This window comes from Lingula anatina, chromosome 8 (genome assembly GCF_051362555.1).
Source record: "Lingula anatina isolate TDL-2025a chromosome 8, LinAna3.0, whole genome shotgun sequence".
In the NCBI taxonomy this organism is placed as follows: Eukaryota; Metazoa; Brachiopoda; class Lingulata; order Lingulida; family Lingulidae; genus Lingula; species Lingula anatina.
In genome coordinates, this window is record NC_141774.1 from 3583947 (window position 1) to 3608604 (window position 24658).

General features: G+C 36.2%; 2 protein-coding genes across 2 annotated transcripts; both read left to right on the forward strand.

The window, feature by feature from the left end:
* The first annotated feature begins 59 nt into the window (after positions 1-59).
* LOC106176632 (uncharacterized) lies at positions 60-7618 on the forward strand. Its single transcript, XM_086994085.1, has 6 exons — positions 60-261; positions 646-776; positions 5761-5961; positions 6377-6533; positions 6762-6920; positions 7168-7618. Exons 2-6 carry the CDS (start codon positions 743-745, stop codon positions 7616-7618), a joined length of 1002 nt encoding a protein of 333 aa, XP_086850211.1. The 5' UTR covers positions 60-261; positions 646-742.
* Positions 7619-9654: 2036 nt separating this feature from the next.
* LOC106180450 (uncharacterized) lies at positions 9655-18710 on the forward strand. The gene is made up of 7 exons (XM_013564435.2): positions 9655-10564; positions 14454-14621; positions 15313-15410; positions 15594-15738; positions 16130-16279; positions 16819-16992; positions 17306-18710. Exons 1-7 carry the CDS (start codon positions 10498-10500, stop codon positions 17392-17394), a joined length of 891 nt encoding a protein of 296 aa, XP_013419889.2. The 5' UTR covers positions 9655-10497; the 3' UTR covers positions 17395-18710.
* Positions 18711-24658: the final 5948 nt, after the last annotated feature.

Consider the following 24658-nt stretch of genomic DNA (forward strand, 5'->3'; position numbering starts at 1 on the left):
TTGAACTTTCACACATTTCGTCTCCACGCAATAACCTCGTTTAGAAAATGAACGTCCTAAGCATAACGATTTACCATATTGTAAACATCAGGAATGAGGCTATGCGGCGGAAAGTCCTATGACAAAGACGGAGCAGACAGGTCATGTACGGTCAAATCTGTTAGTATCTGTCTGCCGCAGTGTCCACATGTCTCCTGCGTGCTTTGTGTACTCGCAATAACTGCTGTCGATGTAGACTGCTTGGAGAAGAAAAACATATCGGTGAGTTTAAGAATACGCTGAATTTACATAGATACGTAGGACACCTGCAAGAAAAAGACGAGAGATGAGTTTGGGGGGGGGGGGGGGGGGATAGGCGACGGTCAAGCCATTGGACGAACAAAACATTATCCAAGGTCAAGCTGATGCAAGTTTTCTTATTGAATAATGCCTTATTGTTGCCATTGATGCTATATGGCTTAGGAAGTACATAACTAAAAGTTGTGCCCAATTCCAGATTGAAATTACTAAATATATTTGATTATAGTCAGTTAATTAATTAATTTATTTATATTTGATGTTAATTTCTTAATTCAGAGTTTGTTTCCTCATTTATATTTTTATTGACTTGCCAAATAAATATGTGTCCGTTTTATTTTGTTTCAGGGTTTAAAAGATATAGTATATTCTAGCTCTGCAAGCTTGGAGCAGGCAACTCCGTTACCTGTTTAGTTCGTGACTGCTATCTTTAATATTCTGTTTGATGTCATACAGTCAAGCAATGGCAGACAGTTCAGGTGAGTTGAGTACATAAGTAGTAATAGGGATGACTCCTTATCACCTTTCAAGTTTCAAAGCTAGGTATTATGATCTTAAATTGACTATTCAAGATAAACACCAATCTAAGTACAGTTCATGTTGAGTTTATAATATTAATAATAATAATAACATATATATATATATATATATATGTGGCACATCCAAACTATCCAGATTCATCCAGATATTTGGCTGTTGTATTTATGCACCCCTCACCCAACCACATTCTATGACCTAGCTAGCTACCATACCTATAACTGCACACCTGATTTTATTTTTCTGGATTTTTATAAAAGGTCCACCTTCATCTCTGCTGTATCAAATTGTTAACTAGAACAGCATATCTACTTGTACTGTGTAACTGTGCATGAAGAAACGAATTTATATTGCCTTACAGTACTAGTAAATGGTCCTTATCTTCATCCAGAATAAAATGTTGCACTAGTTAACTCTAAGCTGTGTTTACATCAAGTTAAACTTATAGGCCATTCACATTAGAACGTTAACCGCGGTCGAGTTTACTCCGATTAAACCGCGGTCAACCAAACCGCGTTCACACTGACACCGGCAGCGATCAGTAGCCATAGAATCTCAGCATGCGCTCTTACTAGAATCTGTGAAACATGACGGGAGCTCAAATGACGATACACTTGTGCGCGTGGGCTTTATATGTAGACATCCGGTCATCCGGTCAGGAGTTTACTCCGATTATACCCACCTCCCGATCTGGGTTTATTTCGACCGCGGTCAGGGCTACGTCGGCTGTCCACATTAAAAAAGTTAACCGTGATAGGACCGAGGTCAGGCCTTGACCGCGGTTAAAAGTGCTAGTGTGAATGGGGTATTAGTGAATAAATGACAGTTTTGCAGTCTGTCCCAAAGACTTACCAATATTAGTATTTGGGCAAAAATGGTGTCTAAAATGGTGTTCTGTGAAAATGAAACATTTTTACTGGGACAGTGTCTTTTTAGATAGGCAGTTGCCTCAGGTATCACTTAATGACACAAGGCTAGATTTGGATAATTCAGAGGATGCAATTCTATTGCAATTGAGCACCTGTTTTTAGTTTTTTGACTAGACGCAAGGTTTAAGTTAAGTCCTGTATGAATGCACCTAAAGTCAGCTTTCTACACCTTTAGTCAACTTGCATGTCAGGAAACATTAGGAAAGGTTGGACCCACTGTCCTTTCGAGTCCGTATCAATAACAGGTCTATAGCTGCATACTAGTAGTTTTTTTTCTCTAAATGATTTATATTTTACGTAAACTATGATATTAAGATCATTAGAAGGGCCATATCATCTCAAAATCATTTGCTAAACAAAATCATCCTTTCAAGCTGTAAAATATTAAAGTTACATGGCTAGTATTATGTTCTGTAACACATAAATCACTAGTTTCTTATATATAATAATAATAATCTTTATGTGTACAAGTTACATTTTACAGGTTCTCTTCTCTAATCATAACAACTTTATCTCTACTCTAATCATAACAACTTTATAACAGCTATACAAATCTATACAAATACTAGTACTTATGGAATGATTACTGGGAAGCAGCACATGTACAGAATAAAACGACTATATAATTGCTATTGATGGGTGTATCGTTTTTTCAAACTTTCAGTTATATACAGATATAAGGCTCTCAAGCATGATTCACATTTTGGACTGAGCAGCCACTGAAGTTTTTCCTGATCTGTTTTTTGCTCAGGAGGTATCATGAGTATACTTCTTCCGTCACTATGTTCTTCACATTTCAGTAGAAAGTGGATTTCTGTTTCAATTTCATTACAGTGGGGACACTTACGATTTTGAGTAGGGGTTTTAGGAGAAGTATAGCGACCCTGTTCAATTTCTAAGTTGTGGTCACTAATCCGCATTTTTGCAATAATCTTTATTTCTGATGGTGTGACTTTAATTAAGAGAGATTTTCCAGGGGTGTATATTATATCTAAGTTTTTTAAAGTAATCTTTATGTCCTAAGTTTACTGTAGTCATCACTTTCCAGGTCTTTCTAAACTAGTTCCTCAATTTTATTGTTGATAGCATCTCTTAGGTTTTCAAAATTATCTGGTATTTGTGTATCAGTTTTATGACCCAGACCCCAACATAAATGTTGTTATTGATTCAGACCAACAGGGTTCTTTTTCTTTTTGATCCTGTTCATAAATGTTCTTGACCAATCTGTTGGAAGGCAGCTCTTTCAGTCTGTCTGTTTTGCAACATCAGAATAGATTGGAAATCTTCCAAATTCAGCTCTACAACTCACATCGAGCCTACATGCCAGAAAAAAAAAAACTACTAGTACTAATACACATTATTAAAAGGCAACCAAATGACTTAGACTGGGTTCCCACAGATTTCGATCGATCCATCTGGATCGACCTAACTCCCTTGGGGGGTTCACGCTAAATTGCTGTCAGCTTCCGGGAGCCTAGCATGCACAAAAATTAATTACAGCTTTTAGTAGGCAGGACAGACATTTAAAGATGGTTAAGGCTTAAGCTGACAGCAATCTAGTGAGACTCCCCAGGGGGATAGATCGATCTAAATATCTGTGGGAATAGTCTCTTAGTAATGCATTTGTATTAGTGCTGTGCATGGAATAGCATAATCATTGTAATGAGATTTGTTGCAAATGCCTGGGGTTAATTATCACATAGCACAGAAAGAAATTTGAAAATTTATGTGCAAATATTTTATTACTATTGTTTTTTTTTTTGGGAGGGGGGGGGGGTTGCCATGATATGCTTTAAGTATTATTTAGTGTGAAAGATTTGAACATGTCAAATAGCTTTAGATGCACCATTAATCATGATGTATGATATTAATATGCAAAGGTGAGCACAATGGTTGCTTCAGCCAGTAGGCTTTTTGTTGAAACAGATTTTAATGTTTCCTAATGCAATATTTTGTTATTATTGCTCAGGGTGTTATATACAAAAGTTCTGAAAATAGGCGCCCACCCACGATGCTTTATTGTTTTATTGCCTTAAAAAGTTAAAAGGATTAAAGGCCAGACACTTTTCACTGTGTACAAAGATAAACAGTTAAAGAATGCCCACAATAAATTTGGAAAAAGAAAGATGTGCCAACTTATAGATAATTGCGATTGTATTTTATCGAAATACCAAAATGAATGGCCCTGTCGTTTGACCCTTTAAACCAATTACAGCAATGGAAAGGGGGTCAGATGACCTTCCCACCAAGTCTTCCAATGTTAACAAAGAAGCATGACTGACTCTAATGGAGATTCTGAGGAAGAAGTGGAATCTTCGCCTACTTCACATCTTTTTTGTTGTACGCAGTAGAAGGTTGCTTAGAGACTGTTTACTGGGAAACTTTTAGAATCGCAGCTAAACAATGGCGGAAATTTGGTGACAGAGAAGCCGCTGCTGTTCAGTTGATCCGTGCAGATTTAGACCCCATTCCCACAGATTTTAGATCGATCTATCCCTGTGGGGAGTCTCACTAGATTACTGTCAGCTTAGCCAGCTTAAGCATCTGTCCCGCCTACTAAAAACTGTAAGGGGGTAATTAACTTCCTAGGCGCTCGGCTGACATCAATTTAGTGTGAACCCCCAGGGAGTTAGGCCGATCTAGATGGATTGATCTAAATCTATGGGAATGCAGTCTAAGACAAAGGATCCGACGATATGGAACCCAAACCATGATACCACTATTCATGCTACAGAAAGCTAACAAACAAGAAAAGGCTATATCTGGTCGCAAAGAAATATGAGAAAGCTGAGAAACAAGGCAGACCTGCTGAAGAAGGTAATTAACTCAGCATATTGCAATGTGTCTTTAAATGAGCCCTGATCGTGTGATGTTTACATTGTACTTGTCTGATGTTACATAATAATAGTAAATAAAGGGTGAGTGATAAAAAGGATTTGAAGAAAGAAAATGATTAAAACATTTATTAATATTTTATTTGTTAATGGTTATAGGGGATTTAAGATTTGAAGCAACTTTATTCTCTGTTGAATAAGATAGTAACGATAGTTACTACCCCTACTGAATATCGACAGTATGATGCACTTTTGGTTTGGGGGGGGGGGGGGGGGGGGGGGGCTGCCCTATTGTTTGGTAGTGTTATTGGACTCAAAAATGTGTAAACGCCAAAAAAGTTGGCCTGTGGATTAGAAATGGATGTAAGGTTCATGTAAAACCGGCGGATCTCAAAAATAAAATTATTCTGCACCCCCCCCCTCCCAAAACTCCCAAAACTGAGTGTTGCATTTCTTTTTTCCTTGAGTGTACATGTAGTTCAGTTAAGAGAAGAGATACTTTTATTCAAGGCATTTTATATAAACCTGAGCAGCAGAGTGCTAGTTGGCTCCTTATTACATATTAGATCTATAAGCTTGATTAATTTGTCTTTGTTGTAACAAGTATTAAACAGTGGGTCTCATTTGCCTGAAGTTTGTCATAGCCGAGTTCCTTATAAAACATGCTGGGCCTCTGTTATGTTGAAAGTTATACCTACCCTATGCCCTTTCATTGAATCATGAGGATATATGTAATTAGTTGTTCATATCACTTAGTGTCAATCTTGTGATATATAAACTCACATGCTACGTGACTCTGGTTGTTGTCTTATATAAGTATTTATAGTTAAATCATAGTGATGGTATATATTGTTACAATTGCACTTGCATCAATCAAGAAATACAAAATACTTGTAAATTTGTGGTCTGCTGTGTATTTGCTGAAACATTTGTGTATCCAGGTGATTTTGTTTGATATTCGTATAACTATTCACTGCTGTCTTTTTATTTGCACAAGGCAACTGTTTTTATAACTGAATTTTGAGCACATTGCTGTTTTTACATATCTTTGTAAAAGACCTGCTTGGATAAAGTTGTTTCTATAGTAGTCAGTATCTGTCACATTATAATGAACTTGTATGTACGGGATGAAAATGTAAAATTTCATTTTGCTTGTTTTACAGATCCATCTACCAGTAGTACAACTCGTCCCAAAATACAAGGTCCATCTCCGAAGATGTTGAGATCAGTCTCAGGGCTTGGCATGTCAAAGTCACCAGTGCTGCCGCCCATCTGCATTATTTGTAAAAAGAAGGATAGATACATCAAGGTACGAGGGAAGAGAGAAAGGGACAGGTTATCCTGTGCAGAAACTCTTGATGGTGGTAAGCTAATATTTCTTTGGTCACATTTCATTAATTTAGGCTCTATTCCCATAGATTTTAGATCGATCTATCCCCGCGGGGAGTCTCACTAGATTACTTTCAGATAATCCGACTTAAATGTCCGTCCCGCCTACTACAAGCTGTAAGAGGGTAATTAACTTTCGTGTCCGCCCGGCTGACAGCTATTTAGCATGAACCCCCAGGGAGTTAGGTCGATCTAAAGTAGGTCGATCTAATCTATGGAAATGGGGTGTTAGATTATATTAGTGGAAATGGTTATGACTGGCTGGAATATCACTTTGTTACATTTCTGAATCAAATACTGATTTTAGTGAATTTATTATTGATTGTGGTAGTTACACTGGTTATGAAATACATCAGGTAAAAAAAAAATTGTTAATGTTCTGTTTTGCAGGCTCTTTAAGGAAAACAGCAGAGAGAAAAAAAGATGAAAGCATCTTGATGCATATAAGGGATAAAGATTGTGCGGCTATTGGGGTCCGGTACCACCACTCGTGTTATAAAGAATATACTCGTCCTGTAAAGCAGGACACGGCAGAAACAGCCACTGTGTATGTATGAATTACTTTTTTTTCTGAATTTTTCATTTAAACATTGAACAGCTCAGAGTTGAGTGCAAGTAAACCTGGGCATTTGTTTATTCTGAAAATAATTTAGGAATATAAAGGTTGGAATTCCTTTAAAACCCTATTTGCTTGATTTCATATGAAAAAGAAATGTGCTTTTAGAAAGTTAAAACTTTTATAATGACACTGTTACATATTTTTTTATATTTTCAGAGAAAGACATCCATACACAAAGTCATATCAGCACTTTTGCAAAGAAGTTGTGCAAAAAAGAATTATTGAAGGTCAGGCGGTGCTAAGGATGACGCAACTGCTACATTATTTCAAGAATTATGTCATGAAATTTGAGTCTGTAGATGCATCCGACTACAGGTAAGTCGGATATCACCACAATTTAAGTTAACTTAAGTTGGCTTATGATTCACTAGGGAGTTTTTATGGTTTTATATTAATTCAGTAGGTATTCTATTAGCCTATATGTTAGTAAATATCACAAGAGTATGATAGATATTCGTTTTGTTATGGAAGTCAACTGAGCATAAATGCAGACTGTTTGGTATTAGATTTAGGTATTTTACTTTCCATCTTTCTGTAAAGTTAATTTCTTTTGTAATTTCAGAAGTAGCCAGTTAAAATCTCGTCTCATGACCAACTTTCCTCAGCTTACATTCCACACATTATCATCAAAGTCCAGTAGTACTTTGGTATACCTAGGACCCCTTGAAGCTGGTAATATAGAAGAGAGATTAGAAAGTTTATTTGAAGGGATGACATCATCAGAAACTGACGCAGCCTCCACAGAGAGGAAACACCCACAACATCTGAATGGAGAAAACCTGAAAACTGTGTATTACGCAGGCCTTGAAGTAAAGTGGACGACGCAGGACCCAGCCCCTGAAAGTGTTTTCCTATCCGTTAGTTGCAAATGTTCAGCTTCTAAATGTGCTTCCAAAAGCTGTTCATGTCGTGCATATAAATTGTCATGCACTGATGTTTGTGGTTGCAATTATTGCACTAACAAATCTGGATCAGAAGATGAAGATGGCATTGACGCTGATAAACATTTGTAAATAATGTGAACTAGTAACACAGAAAGTTATATTTTCCTTGTGCCATTATAGTAAAAGTGGTAACCCACTTTCTGTTGCTTTGATTGGTTTGAAGGGTCGGCATTATGATACTTCAACATAATGCAATCACGATTATCTATATATGTTGGCCTATCTTTCGTTTTCCGAATTCATTGTGGGCATTCCCTAACTGTTTATCTTCGTGCACAGTGAAAAGTGTCTGGCCCTGTGATTCTTTTAAGGAAAGAGTTTTTCTAAACACTTTTCCCCCATCAGATGGGCACCTTAAAGTAGTGACTAAGATGATGAAGTTTTGAAAAAATATTATTGAAAAAAATATATTGTTATACATGTAGTTGAGGTGTTTGACATAAGTGAGAATTGCATATTTTTAAGATATATGTGCAAACATCACTGCTAGGATTGTCTGATGAAAAGATGTGGTCAGGTGATATGTGCATTGTGGAGTAAAAAATAAAAAAATGGTTATAAATGGTAATTTAACCCTTTGTAACGCATAAAAAATTTCTGATCAGGGTCCCGTAACTCAAAGGCATCGTGTATTGTGAATAACAATATCACATAGAAGCTAAAGTGTATTGTGTGGGGCGAGTATGGGCGAGTTGTGGAATAGAGACGCTTGTGCTCGGTTGCAATTGTGCAATGCTGTCAAGTTAGGGGACCCCGGTATCTTAGACCCCATTCCCAGAGATTAGATCGATCCAACTAGATCGACCTAACTCCCTGGGGGTTCACGCTAAATAGCTGTCAGCCGAGCGGGCACGAAAGTTAATTACCCCCTTACAGCTTGTAGTAAGCGGGGCAGACATTTAAGCCGGATTATCTGACAGTAATCTAGTGAGACTCCCCACGGGGATAGATTGATCTAAAATCTATGGGAATGGGCCCTTAGAATATGTGCATAAAGGATTCTTTGTATGATAATTGCATGAGTTTTTGGTTGTGCAGTGAAATTTTGGCAGAACTCCAGTGCATTATTGGTCATAAGGTTATGTGTTATTTTCAAACACTGTCTCTTTTTCCTGGTCAGCAGTGTTAAGTTGTTGGTCATGTCACAACCAGTATTCTACCATACAGAGATGAACTGTGGTAGAGGAGAGGTTTTCAGAACAATATCACACCTAACACACTGTTCTCTATCTCCTTTGGGCTCTTGAACAGATTTTAACAGATTGGTGACAAATGGTGCTTCTGTGTTTTTTTTAAGGCTGTTATTTATGGAACTGATTTAATAAGATTATTTTTTTACTTTCTTTCTGTGGATTGAAAAACATACAAGCCAGGGTGATTTTTATGCACTTTAAATTAGTTGAATTGCCTTCTGATATATCCAGATAGTTACAATTAATAAACAAAGAGACAAATTCTTAGATATGTATAAATAATATTATATTCACTAAGTGGAGACAAAATATAAATGAAGACGGTAGTATGTCCATTCAACAAAATATTGAATTCTACTCTAAACAAAAAAAGTTTTTAAAAACTTAGATAAAAGAATCAGAAATTCACCTGTAACAAAAAAGATCAAAAAATTATTGTTTTTAGTTTGAACTTAAAATATTTTTACTTGCTGTCTATTAAAATTTCTACAAGCAAAGATCAAAAAAGAAAGTGATGAAAGCTGAGGGGGAGGGGAGGTACATGTGGCTCAAACCCCCCATAACAAAAATTTTGTTCTCAAGTTAAGGTTTTATTTCCCACTTATTAAAATTCACTTCTCCCTGCAAAAGGTTAAAAAATAAGCTGATGAAAGCTGAAGGTACTCCATCCCCCTCCCCCTGCATTTAAAGTGGCCATCTTTTGCCAGGTCCCTTTTGTGATATATATCCAGGGCAGAAGTGAAAAGTGACCCTTTTGTTGGTGACCAAGAATCCCGTACACAAACATGCCATAATGTCCTATTGTAAATGATTTGGGATAACAATCTACAAACTGTAGATCACATTCCATATAGACTGTCTGGAGTTTTAATAGATTTAAGTTGAGATTTCTACTATATAATACAATATTACTACTGCATTTGAAAGTGCACTATGCCAGTTTCAGGGCACTTGTCAAATTAAGTCTGAAAGTTATATAATCTGAGTTTGTGTATTCTAGGACTGTTATGTAATGAGGTTTGCATGTATTGGATTGAGCGGGAAGTGGGCCAGTACAGGGTCCTCGCAGTTTTATTGATTGAGGACACACTAACTGATGACTATACTAGGCATGCGGCTGAATTAGGGAGACATTTTTGTGGCAGAAGTTCATTCAAAGGAGGTGGAGATTTAAAGCAGATTTGCTTGAAGAAATACTATAATTTATATAGAAGAATTCCTTGTGTGACATGATTTCATGACAACTTTAAAAAGTCACAGACTCACTTTGTATTGTCTTTTGGAAGGGTTGGCTGCATGAGCTTGAGTTGGTTCACCTTAGATGTGAGGACAAACACATTAATTGCGGAGAAAATTCACCCGGAAGATAGCTTAGTCATCGCCTGGTGCATTTATCATTATATGTTGTTGTCTACACATCTGTTGCCAAAATTTCATCAAGAGAGATTTTGAGAACGAAAACTGATTGATACCAAAAAATTCAGATTCTGAGACCACTATGGTGAAAATCATATGGAAATACATGTAGCTTAAATTGTCTAAATTCCTTTGTTGGAAAATACCCTATTATATTTTCTCGAAGCGGAAAATTCCATATCAGGAATATCTGTCAGAAAAGCCCGCCTCCCGGCTGTAATTATTTATGGTAGCTGTCAGCGGAGTGCATAGACCAGTCAACATTTTATGGTTATTTAATATGAGTGCACAGATCCGGCTTGCCTCTCATTGCTAGTATTTTGGTCACTTATATTTACCATGAAGAGGTTTGAGATAGGGGACTGTTTCTTTCCTCTCTCCAGGAAAGATGGACTTGAAGATGATGGTAAGTGTGTTTGTTATTGATATGTGGGTCATGTTAACACCTTGGTTATATGGTGACTTGCAATGATATGCTTTCAGTCTCTTGGGCTGATTGATGTATTTATACTAAGTGGATGGTGTAAAGGATGGTGTAAAACTATGATACCAGGGTGCTAGGTACTTAAACGCTGAGAAAAAAATATTTTTTAATTCCATTTTGTTGATTATTTTGGTGGAAGTCCCCAATGATATGAGATTCCAAGCTCTTAAAACTTATTCAGTAATGACTGAACCTTGTCAAAATTATCAGTGATTAGGGTACATAATTATAAAGATTTATATTCCTGTTAAGCATATTTGTGGGATTTTTATTGCATAGAATACAGTAGTACTTATATACAGTAGCCTGTTTGTTTATTTTTGTTTCCTCCACTCAAGATTGTTTTGTGAAATTATGACCTTTAAATAAGACAATGTCTGTAAAATTCACAATTTTCACCTTTGAAAAGATCAAGTCAGTATCATATATCCTTACCATATAACTCAAACTGTATATGGAATTTTAAACAAACATTAGTTATGCCCTGGGGAATTTTTTTTGAAAATTGTTAAATTGCATGACCAAGGTAGAATTGATTAACCTGCTTTTTGGTCAACATGGACAGCACTGAGAAAGATGACATGTTTTAATAGCTTAAGATGCCATCATTCTTAGGGAAACTGCTGTTGTTATATAGTTCTTGACAGCTGAAATCCAAAAAGAAAAAAAAGAAAAAGAAGAAAAAAAAACAGTCTATTCTGGAATTAGGGCATTTCATATGACTTAAGTTTAATGATGTTCATTTTCCTTAACCTGCTTTGTTGCCAACATGGACAGCATTGAGAAATATGACACTTTAATAACTTAAAATGCTGTCAGTCTTAAAGCAATCCTGCTGTTGTTATATAGGTCTTGACAGCTGAAATCTGAAAAAATAAAAATGGTCCATACTGGAATTAGGACATGTATTCCAAATGGCTATAATGATGTGCACTTTAGATGAAATGGAGTGATAAAGTTCTAGTAAATAGCTGGTCCAGATATAAAACAACCTAGAAAGTTCATCTGGTATGATATATATGTATATATATATATATATATATCATCATCATCATCATTGCTCTTCGTCCCGCGTGGGACATAAGGCCACATATATATATATATATATATATATATATATATATATATATATATATATATATTAGAGTTCATGTTAAAACATATTTCACTGTTATGATATGTGCTATAGGTTGACTATTGGCAATAATGTCTGGTGTAACTTTTAACCCAGAAATGTGCCAGTGCTTGTTTATTCATGATCATCAGAATGGTTTATTTGATCTACAGGACAGGCAAGACACCTGACATATCAGTGTAGGCTCTAGAAGTTGACTAGAGTCACAGTTGACTTAACCAGGACAAGGTCCATTAGTTTAGAATATGTTACTTTGACATTTTTATGTTATGAAACACTGCATTAAAATTTTTCGCATCATTGCTATTTCTCATAACATGACATAAAATAAAAAAAATCTGAGAAGCAAATTGTATCAGGCACTTTGTTTATAATTGCAAAATGATAAATATTGAAAAAAAAGTAATAACATTGGTATATATTATTTGAGGTATTCAGAGGTTCCCCATGAGTTTTGTTTATTAAAAAAAAATTTGAACATCATACACTATTACAGGTAAAAAAAAAAAATCAGCCACTTTCGTGACTCACAACATTTGTACCTACTGTCATAAATAATATGCCATCTTTGCACTTGTACATTTCCATGAAATGTTTTGATGCTGGGGTAGAGCTAGCAATTTTTCACTCAGCTTAATCACTGCCTTTTACTCCAGATGGTTTAAATATGACTAAAACATGGCCATTACGTGGTATTTGGTCTGCAGACCTTAAAATTTCAAAATAAATAAATAAGTAGAATATTTAATAATAATAATACTTACAAAACTTATTAATTTTGAAACTAGACATCACTAGACACCAGAATCCAAAAGAAATTGTAGGTTTTGATGATTAATTGTGACTTTATTCACACTTTTATCTGGAATAATGGGTTTAATATTGTAATGTCCTTCCAAAACAGTTTATTAATTTTGATTTAATAACCCTCTGAAATGTTATTAGTCAAAATTTTTATATGTTGTTGACACACATCATGTTTGAGGAGAATATGAAGTAAAAAGTTTTTATCTTTCGTAATTACTGAGAAAACTTCAAACAACAGGTACCAAAATTATCTGTGAGGGACATATATGCCACAGTATTAGCTAAAATCTACTAAGAAATGACACCTAAGAGAAAGCAGGTGTTTAATGAACAAGCTGACTCCCCAAATTATGCAAATAAATACATAATTATTAAACATAGCAAATAATTTTACTTTTCAAATATATTGAGTTTATTAAAAGGAGACTCTATGACAATAATCTGGAAAGAAAGGAAAGAACGAACAAGCTCTCAGAGGAAACTGGCCAACATTCAAAACTTTTACCTATGGGATGATGTCAGCAGAATGTGCCCAGGAAAGGATTGTATCACTGTGAAACTGCCGTATGGAAAAGTAAGAAAGCAGAAAAGAATAATGATTATGAACATCATGAAGCCCATGACATCTACCCTAGCTAACACCCAGATCATCCAGTGGGGAAGTCCAAATTTTCAGAGCCAAGACCACCATGTATTCTCCCACTGACTGAAAATGATCATGAAGCGTGTGCGTGCAAATGTCAAGAAAATGCTTCCCTTCTCATCACTGCCATTCACCGCGCTGTACCATCATTTCCCTTCAAGTGTGAGGATGTTCTTTCTCATACGCTTTGGAAGACATCAACACAACAGTGTCGTCAAGCAACTATCACTTGTGTTGTGTAGAGCTGTTAGATGACTTTTTTGAGGAAGCAGACTTATCACGAGAAATTCTCTACTATCAGTGGAGAACAACCACTGGAAAGGTGCAGAGGACGCCCATCCAAGGTGATTTAGAATCAGCAAAATGTGAACTTTATCAGCAACTGCAACAACTCTCTGGCCATGAATACGATACAAAAAGGCAGCAACTCAAGTGTACTCTGAAACCAGGACATATTATTCTTCATGAAGATTTTGCAGAAAATTATGCTATTTAGCAGCAAGGAGAAATAATGTCTGCAAATTGGTGCTTTGAGCAAGTAACTGTATTCACTGCCATTGTCTATTACAGACCAGATGACAACTCAAACCTCCAATTTCCTATAGGATCCTATAGGATTTTATAGGATCCTATAGGACTTTTTATAGGATCCTATAGGATTTTATAGGATCCTATAGGACTTTTTCGTTAGGGAGATCCTACACTATAGTTTCAGATGAGCTCAGACATGACAAACAGTGTTTAAGCTTTAATAAGAGCATCATAGATGACATTACTATTAGTAGAAAACTGCCTTGGGAAATTAAACACGTGCACTGTGCAGGTTCACAGTGTAAAAACAAAAACAATTTCAGCAACCTTCTTTTTCATGAGGAGAATTTTAGTTGTTCATGTGACTGGAGTTTTTTTGCAACTGCACACGGGAAGGGAGCAATAGATGGGATTGGAGGAGAGGTGAAGAGGAGCGTGTGGAGAGAAATACTTATAGGAGAGGCAGCTGTTAACTATGCACAAAAATTCTACTATGTGGCTATGAAAAAAAAACAGTGACTGTCCTCTTTGTGTGCGAAGAGGAAATTTCAAGGAAAACAATGCACTTTTAAAAAGAATTTTCTTTAGCCGTTTGAAGTCAAATTAAGTATTTGGCATGTTGTGCCTTGCCCTAGTAATTGGGTGAAAGAGAAAAGATACTGAAATATTAATGAATTGTTATTCCTTTTTTCCAGGCTCTAATTTCATAGAGACAGAGAGACGAGGTCCAGTGGTCATTATTCACCTCAATCGGCCAGAAAAGCGAAATGCCGTCAATGCCAAAATGGCAAGTCAGCTGACCAGAGCAATGGATGCATTCCTGAATGATGACAGCGCTCGTGTGGCTGTTCTTCATGGCCGTGGTAGGAAGTTCATAAAATTATTTTTCTTTTATATGTTATTTTTTCAAATTTTGAAAGTTGGCAACTCTCTTACTCTCTCCTGCAATATTAAAAAAATATTAAAGAATGATATAAAAATAGGTATACATGTGGAAATCAGTGATAAAGAAATCCAAAGAGAGTTGGATTGCCCATGTTTCAAAATATCTGTGCTCTCTTATTGAAAAACATTGCATGCATTAAGAGTTTGGTTTTCCATTCCCAGATGAAAATGTCTCTATAATCACTAAACTATATAGGATTGGCAGGATCTCTATGTTAACTGAAAGAAACTATTTTTATTTCATTTTATAGCAACTGTATGTGTCACATTGTTGGCAACCTTTGCCATTTTTCACTTTTTTAATGGATTCAATACTCTCATTTTTGTGAAAGATCTACATGTACGTCTACCACTACTGAATCCTTGGTTACTGGAGATTAAAAATTGGTTTTAAAACCTTAGAAGAAATAATTTGAGCAAAAATAAATATTTTAATTAATTTAAAATTACAGGGCATTTTGTCAACCCTGTGCATAAAATACCATATTCTATTTCATTGACCAACTTTTAATTAAATTATGTTTGTATAAAATACCATTTCTGTTTCATTGGCCACCATATTTATGTCAAATGAAGTCATTGCCTCACAGTTTTGGTTTTCTGTCCTAGGTGGTCACTTCTGTGCTGGTGCAGACCTAGAGGAGGTGTCCCAGCGTGACCCCCAGCAGCTTTTACCTGACCCTGAGAGTAGAGGCACAGGACCCATGGTAACAGCATAGTAAACAAATTACTGTAAACAAAACCGCACCCATGGTAACAATGCATATAGTATTGAAAATGTTGTTTACCTCCAGCAAATTAAATAATTATAATGACAAAAGTTTAAATTAATATGTTATGTTAGTACAGTAAGGGGACGTGATATTAGCTACTTGTTATGCTGTCTTCAGGGTCCAAGTCGTATGGTATTGACCAAGCCTGTGATAGCAGCCGTGGAAGGCTTTGCTGTGGCTGGAGGCATGGAGTTAGCCATGATGTGTGATCTCAGAATCGTGGACCATTCTGCTGTGTTTGGAGTCTATTGTAGACGATTTGGTAAGTCAAATGATCTATGTGGTCAGTGAACTGCTAGTTTGTGTCACCAGTGTAAGTGCTGGCAGTACACATTGTTTTACTCCTGACCTGCCTCATACGGCTCTTCCAGCTAGAATGAGGTTAATCTCCCTGGTGGGACAATACAGTACAGTGTAATTGTATTTTATGGCATAATTAGTATATGAATGTTAGTTCCATTTGACTGCATTTCATTCATTTCTTGGTACTTGTCTTGGGTATTTTTGATGTACTGAAGACTTGATGTATGGCCATTTTATCACATAACTGCACCTGTTGTGGGTTTCTTTAGCCTATCTCTGTCCTTGTGTATGGAAATTTCAGGAGAAGGTTATAGCTGTTTTGTATTGCAGTGTTTTGTTATTTATTTTAGGTGTTCCACTGATAGATGGTGGCACTGTGCGTCTTCCCCAGTTGGTCGGGTTCTCCAGAGCAATGGACCTCATCTTGACAGGGCGGCCATGTCCTGCGACAGAGGCGTACAACATAGGACTGGCCAACAGACTGGTACAGAATGGGAAAGGTGAGGATGAAAGAACACCATTTAGTTGTTATGGACATTTGTAGTTATGGTTTTTAAATTTGTAACCTGTAGTTTTGCTGTTTTTCTTCCCTTCCTCCTCTCTCTCTTTCTTTCTCTCTCACACACATTACACACATTCTCTCTCTCCCTGTTAATGAATTCAGATCTATTATGATAGTATCACATCTGATATTTTTTGTTGAAGGAGCAACTATAACTGTAAAGTCTAGCATATTTATGACATTCATTTTAACCTGAAAATAAAGGAGTTTTCAAAAGATAAATTGACAATTGAATGGGTGAAACTGTATTTTTTACGAAACTTTTGATGAAATGACATCTGCGTTGTCATTTTTGGGTAATTTTTATGTGTCAGTCGGTCATGTTTCCATTCTATATTTTGTATTTATCAAACTGCTGGAATCAGTGTGTTTTTAAAATGGCTGTTGAAAACGGAATAGTTTTATATAACTGTAAAAGTTGTAAACTGGAGTACTGCCATCTGGTTCAGTTATTAACGTTGTGCCTTTTTCCCCTAGCTCTGGAAGCTGCCGTAGATCTTGCTCAGCAGATAGCGGGTTACCCCCAGGAGTGCATGATAGCAGACAGACAGTCTGCACACCATGCGACATTCGATGCCAAGAGGTTCTTCGATGCGGTGCAGTTTGAGTATTACAACGGGAGTGGGGTTATCAACCATGAGGCAATAAAAGGTATGTTCATTTCTCTGTTAATTTGGACAAGTAAAATAGAAATGCATGGAAAACAAATTGGGTTAAAGGGATGTTGACATTGAAGATGGGATGACCATCCTAATTTTCGACTTTCTCTATAGGCTGTTTGATTACACTTGGAAATGTAGACTTTTAGATATGTACACACGCATTTGATTACACTTAGAAATGTAGACTATTAAATTGAACAACACACTTGCACACACACATACACACACACACTCGCACACACACATACAGAGAGAGAGACTTACATAATTGCAGTTGAAAATGATTTCATTTCACTCTGTAGGTGCTCAAAGGTTTATGGAAGGAGCAGGAAAACATGGAAGTTTTGAAAATTTAAATGATTCCTACAAAAAGAAGATGTCCAAGTTATAGCTGTAGAAGAAATTGTGGTAGCTGAGACAGTCATGATTGTGCCAGATGAGATGGTTGTGATTGTGAAGGAAGTGACTGTTGATTTTCATGGACAGGGATATTTCTGCACTCAAATCTCAGGAAAGACATATATGAGATGCTTATCATTTTTTTTTTTTCATTCGAAGAAATTTATTTTCTCTTAAAAAAAGACTGAATGAATGATTAAGACACTTGCACTTATTTCAGTATTAGAATATTGATTTGAGTACTATAACTTAGGGTGCTTTCCCAGAGATTTAGATCGATCTAAAGATTAAGATTTAGATTGACCTAACTCCCTGGGAGTTCACGCTAAATTGCAGTCAGCCGAGCGGGCACCATAGTTAATTACCCCCTTACAGCTTTTAGTAGGCGGGACAGACACATAAGCCGGCCAAGCTGACAGTAATCTAGTGAGACTCCCTACCGGGATAGATCGATCTAAAAATCTATGGAAATGGGGTGTTATACTGGTATACTGAAAATAAGTTGAAAACTGTTTTTTCCAGATGCACTATGCAAGTAACACTTAAAGACAGTGAAATATAATTGGGTGTGGAGGAAAGCTTTAAGTTATATATGGAGTGAGCAAAGATTTCCTGTAACGCACAAGAATCACTCCTATTTACCTCTAATACGACTCAAATAAAGTGTACATGTAACAAGATAAACCAAAATAATTACTTGATCAGCAAGAAAATAACTAAAAATAAAACAAAAAACTGCACCATCTTTAGATTTCTGGACAGGGACTTGACCTATTAATCTTTTCTACTAGTTCATCAAAGTCTGCCAAATCAGAAATGAAGCAGTAATATAAGAGGCATAACTGCTGCTCACTCAAAAACAAATATTCAAATGAAAGGTGGAAATGACCAAGGGTTATATATTGCACAGAAGAAAAAGCGAAATGTCAGTTCAAATATTGTTATTCGGGGAGTTTGAGATGATGCCTTTTGGTATATCTTCAAGTTCTGCTATTTGAAACTATATGATGGCATTTGGTATGGTTCAGTGGAAAAGATTTAACTTTATATGTAACTTTAAAAGCTGAAAATATTAGCTCAGAGATAATCTAAAGTAAAATAATGTTGAATTATGAGAACTCCAAAATGTGCCAGTCTGTTCTTTGGTTCAGGGATCCTTAAAGAGGCATCTTCCCTCGAAGTACACTGTTCACAGAATGTTAGAAGTGAGAAATTTCTGTTGTTCTTTCTAAAGCATTTCTCATCTTCCCTTTGATGTTAACTTAAAATTGATTAGGAAGTAAAGTTTACTAACTTGATTTTATATAACCAGTATTGTTTGATTTTATAGAACTAATATTGTTCAGTGGGGGCTGTGGTAAAGCAACAAAATATTTTAGAAGAACTCAGATGTTTTTAGCATATGGTGATATTTTGAAATGATGATATATATAAGTATAGTACATTTGAGTGATTATATATAATATATATAAGAAGATGATGAGGAGATATATCACAGTTGACCAGAGCAATCAGTGGAGGCAGGCCTAGCATTTACACTGCATATCCCTGAAATGTGAGATCTCTACTTTAAAACGTGGTTGGAAAATTAAAAAGCACTGACCTTGTGGTCTTTAGTCTCTCTGAAATGGGCAGAGGATAACATACATGAAATAATTATCATTGTACCACCAGCGTAGGCGCTGGCGGTACACATGGTTTTAGTCCCGACCCGTATGTTCCGCCGGCTCCTGCGGCTCCGCCGGCTCCTGCGGCTCCGCCGCCAAGTCACCGTTACCGCTTCTCCTCCTAGACGGTAAGGGCCTCCATACCCATCTCTTGGATTTAGGTCACCTATAATCTCAACTCGTTCCACGTAAAATTTGGGCTTTGTTGGTATTGGGGTCTAGGTGTGGCACTCATTGCAATGCACCCTTGTCCAAAAATGGCAAAATTAAATGCTAATTATCTCCCCTACGGAAGGAATTATGGGAAAAATTTCTACAGACAGCTTTCCAAAAGTCATATGTGTAGATTTCATATATGCCCTTGGATTTGACCTTTGACCTTTATTTCAAGGTCAAACAGGCCAAAATTTTCAAAAAAACAAAATTTTTGCCGAAAAAAAAATTATTTGCGGCCTTATTCAGATACCACACAGACTTAACTAATAATATTAATGGAAATTGTTACCCTTTGGGTCATCTTTCATCTCCGTGAATTTGGGGTCAATCGGTGCATTTTCACGGGAGTAGCGGCCATAAGATATCGAAACTTAAAACTGTCTCTAATTTTGGAACCGTTAATGCTAGACACCCATTCTTTTTTGCATTTTGTAGAGCATGTAAAGCCCAACACTGGAGGTGGTCTCCGTTTTTTTGTATTCCATACCGTTTTCGAGTTACGCTGTATCAAAAAGTACATATTGGTGGTGAAAGCAAAATGTGCAGTACGGTAATGGATAATAAATTTTGAACTCCGGAAAAATAAAACATAAGGCTTGGCAAAGCAGACAACTTGTGGTCAAAAATGACATTATTTCATCAAATTTGAACATCTGGAACTTCAGAGCACCTCCCATTTCAAGAATTTTGACCAAAATGACCTTTTCTTTATTTTAATTAATTTTTTCTGTAGGAAATTTATGGCACATTATGGTAACTCCAAAATTATAACATTTAGTCCCTTATATCTCCAAAACTGGCAGAGATAGGTCCATAGTTACTATTGAAGTTGAATAGGAAGTCATATACTGGCAATCTAAATGTGACCTTAAAATTGACCTTTGACCTACTTTTCACCATGAACTGAACTTTGCAAATTTTGCTTCCCTTTTATCTCCAAAACTGGCAGAGAAAGGTCCATAGTTTCTATTGAACTTGAATAGGAAGTCATATACTGGCAATCTAAATGTGACCTTAAAATTGACCTTTGACCTACTTTTCACCATGAACTGAACTTTGCAAATTTTGCTTCCCTTTTATCTCCAAAACTGGCAGAGATAGGTCCATAGTTACTATTGAAGTTGAATAGGAAGTCATATACTGGCAATCTAAATGTGACCTTAAAATTGACCTTTGACCTACTTTTCACCATGAATTGAACTTTACAAATTTTGCTTCCCTTTTATCTCCAAAACTGGCAGAGATAGGTCCATAGTTACTATTGAAGTTGAATAGGAAGTCATATACTGGCAATCTAAATGTGACCTTAAAATTGACCTTTGACCTACTTTTCACCATGAACTGAACTTTGCAAATTTTGCTTCCCTTTTATCTCCAAAACTGGCAGAGATAGGTCCATAGTCTCTATTGAAGATGAATAGGAAGTCATATACTGGCAATCTAAATGTGACCTTAAAATTGACCTTTGACCTACTTTTCACCATGAACTGAACTTTGCATATTTTGCTTCTCCTTTATCTCCAAAACTGGCAGAGATAGGTCCATAGGTCCATAGTTACTATTGAACGTGAATAGGAAGTCATATACTGGCAATCTAAGTGTGACCTTGAAATTGACCTTTGACCCACTTATTATCATGAACTGAACTCTGCTAATTTCTTTTTCTTTTAACTCCAAACCTGGCAGAGATAGGCCCATAGTTACTATTGAACTAGAATAGGAAGTCATATACTGGCAATTTACTGTGACCTTGGAATTGACCTTTGACCTACCTTACGATGAACTTAACTTTGATTGTACCATTTTTAGTTATATATATATTTTTTGCATATTTTGAAAATTCTTGTTGACTGAATTTTTACAGCTTGGCAAGCACAAGACTGGTGGCTGTGTTCCTTATTTTGTATATGTGGGGGGTCTATACGAATGCGCTTGCTCCAGCTGGTGGTACAATATTCGGAGGCGGTATCGCCTCTCTGATCCTCTAGTTGTTAAGTGATAACTACATATTCTAATTGTAACCTGGAAAAAGTTAACTACCTCTTCAGGCTCTTTCCCAAACTTTCAGTCTATATGTAGATTGATCCAACTCAACAGGGAAACTTGCTAAATGCAATCAGATGAAGAGATTAACCCCCTTTGTTCTAGCTTCAAGTAGAATTTAGAAAAGGTGGTGATTATACGAGTATATTGTAAACCAGAGGCATATTACAGGGGCGGATTTAGGGCGTCTTCTGGGTCTTCCGGAAGACGGTCAGATTTTCAAGTTTACATTGACAGGTATCTATTTTTTTTCTGTCAGAAGACGGTCAAAAATGGAGGATGGATCAACAAAGATAAATTGGAAGACTGTCAGAAAATAACTCTGGATCCGCGCCTGTATTAATCTGTTAATATGGCATGTCAGTATGGTACAGCATCATTTTGAATTGCTATTGGCCTTTTATTATTGATTATTGTTTCAAATAAGGGGACCTTAGAATTTGAGATTCTGCATTTATTAATTTTTAATTATTTTTTATCAGCAGATTGTTGAAGATAAATAAGATTTTCAGATTTACAAAGAAATAATTACAAATTTTGTTACTAAATCCTAAAAAATAATTGCCTTGTTTTAGATATGTTATTATTTTTAAAGCAAAACCTGGCTGCTTTGAGTAAGCTACAGTATTGCTGCACATTGTTATTTCCATAACAAAAAATAAAATCATTTCTTTTGTTTAAAACAATATATTTCTGTTTTTACTCATTTTGATATCACTCAATGAACTGTTTAAAACTCTTTTCATGTGTTGATGATATGTAACAATGAAAATGAAGTTAATATTATCTTTAATAGATTAACAGGTATTTTTTATCTTAATAAGTCTTAACTTATAATCATTTTTCCTTCAATTACCAAGTATTCCCTCCAAATTAAAAAAAAACCACTGAAAATGAAAATGTATTAAAAAATTAATTTAGTTATCAACATCTACATTGTGACTGTTTGAAAAGAAACACAGCACATGAAATCCTCTTGAATAACAATTTAGTTGCAATTCCAATCAACTTTAAACCACTTTCAGGCCAAGAGATGTACATTCCTTCAACACAAGTATTATACTAGCACCCATTTTACTTTACCAGTTTAAAATCTATTAAATGTGTGAAATGCCCGTGGAAACAGCACATCGCCAACCTTCATGTACCGAAAACTTGCACCAAATCTAACCAAGGCGATCAAGACAAGCAAATAGGACTTTTTTCCTTTTCAAGCCAAGATAAGACCTCCATCAAATAAAAATAAAATTAAAAACAATATTGTAGAAATACAATGTGCAAGTGAAAATGAAGTTATTTTATTAAATAAATCCTGTTTGAGAGTGACGCCATATAGTTGGCTGGGGTCTTGGTCAGTGCAAACACCGTTTTCTTTGGATGTCATTCATTTGTGAGTGTAGAAGTAGGTATAAGAAAATCAGACAATTTGCTTTGGTTCACGTAACATTTTGTTCAATAGCTTTCAAAAGTGCAAGTTCAAATCATTTTCAGCTTTGTACTTTTACAGGCTAAATTTAATAATCTTAAATTTAAAATATTTATTAAAATATTTTAATCTACTTCTGATAACTTTCTCCTATTTCTGGAGAGTGATTTTTTTTTTTTTTGGTATTTTTTAAAAATGTCCCTAAATTCTAAAGCATGTAGCCTTTCCTGCTGACAACTTCGTTTGCAACGTCTCGTTACAGAGATAAATATCACTTCCGGCCAGTTTATAACTCAAGGCAATATAATATGCATACAAGAGAAAAATGCAGTATTTTTCTTGATTTTGAGTTGCGTACACATTTCCCGTTATCCTTGAAGCGCAGTGCCCCTTTATGCTAAAAAAACTTTGAAAGATCTGATCGACACGCGCTGTTTATTAATCACATCATTGTAAAATAAACTTTAATAACACAGACGTAAATCACGTTTCCACGCCCAAGTCATAAAATTGTTAAAAAGCGCTAATACCTGCTCTTGCCGAAAGTAGGTCAATTGCCTGTATAAAAATGCCATACGATTATCGATTTTTGTGTATGGACGGTTTTTTTTTTTGGGGGGGGGGGAGCACGCAAGAGAAAAATTATCAAGATGCCAGTAAAATATTTGGGACTCTTGGAACCACTTCAAGCACAGTATAATGGAACATTTTTAAAGGCTAAAACTAATCAACTTTGTCAGATTTTCAACTAAAACTTTGCAGACATTATGACAGAATCTATATTTCATCTGTCTCTCCCTAAAATGTTGCAGACCGCGTTAACCTGTTTCGCTGTGGAGAAATGAGGGATATGAACCAGCAAACGATAGGGTTGGGTGGATGAGGAGGGGGGGGGGGGAGAGAGAGCTTAATCCGTCACTTTTTCCTGTCACGTTAGATTAGAGCTGGATGTGTGTGTGTGTGTGTGTGTGTGTGTGTGTGTGTGTAGGGGGGGGGGGGAGGGCGCCCATTTTTATGCCGCGTGAATATATACATATTGATACTGGAATAAGTAATAAAGTGTTAATACTCTAACAGAAGAAATAATTTTAAAAACACCACAAGAAAGAAGTATTTCATTGAATGTTCCCTTGAATATATTCTTTTTATATATATTATACGAGTATTACTGCTAATTAACTGAAAAAGTTTAATCATAACGAGGTAAATATCCAATCTTGAAGAAGGAATTCACCACCCCACCAAAACACTATCCTCGGCCCCTTTCTATATAAAAGATAGTGACTTTTTTATAAACCGCGTGCATACTCAAGAGTGTACAGTGTCATACACTGAAAACGAGGTAACATGCTTATACGTCCCCGCACCGATACATCACCGCACCGATACTCCCCCACACCATTGCTTCGATACTGAGGGGGATTATCGGTGCGGGGGAGTAACAGTGCGGGGGGGGGGGGGGGTATCGGTGCGGGGGAGTATCGGTGCGGGGGAGTAACGGTGCGGGGGAGTATCGACATGACCCCGAAAAGGTGAAGCCTTGCCCGGTATATGCATCGTGGATGTACCAGGAAGGCAGATGTACATGTTGTTGTAAATCACAGGGCAGTAATTTAAGAAGGAAATTATGGGGTCCGCCATATAGATAAACGTCTCAATAAAATATTCGTCCCTATAGATACATATGTGACGGCACAAATTGTCGCCCTGCACAAATTGTCGCCAGCTACAATAATGTATACAATAACTCGTGAGTGCAGAAAACCAATTTGTTCATTTCACCCGCAGTCTGTTGCTGGGGTTCACTCCCGTCAGCATTGTCTAGTGAAACACTGCATAGAAGATAGAACTATTCCAAATGCAGCACTTACTTGATCAAACTGTCCATAAGTTTTCCAAACAAA

Coding starts and splice junctions, on each gene's coding strand:
- LOC106180450 (XM_013564435.2), top strand. CDS start 10,498: ATGAAGAGGTTTGAGATAGGGGACTGTTTCTTTCCTCTCTCCAGGAAA. Junction 10,565..14,453: donor AGATGGACTTGAAGATGATG/GTAAGTGTGTTT, acceptor CCTTTTTTCCAG/GCTCTAATTTCATAGAGACA. Junction 15,739..16,129: donor AGTCTATTGTAGACGATTTG/GTAAGTCAAATG, acceptor TATTTATTTTAG/GTGTTCCACTGATAGATGGT.
- LOC106176632 (XM_086994085.1), top strand. CDS start 743: ATGTCATACAGTCAAGCAATGGCAGACAGTTCAG. Junction 5,962..6,376: donor TGCAGAAACTCTTGATGGTG/GTAAGCTAATAT, acceptor TCTGTTTTGCAG/GCTCTTTAAGGAAAACAGCA. Junction 6,534..6,761: donor ACGGCAGAAACAGCCACTGT/GTATGTATGAAT, acceptor TTATATTTTCAG/AGAAAGACATCCATACACAA.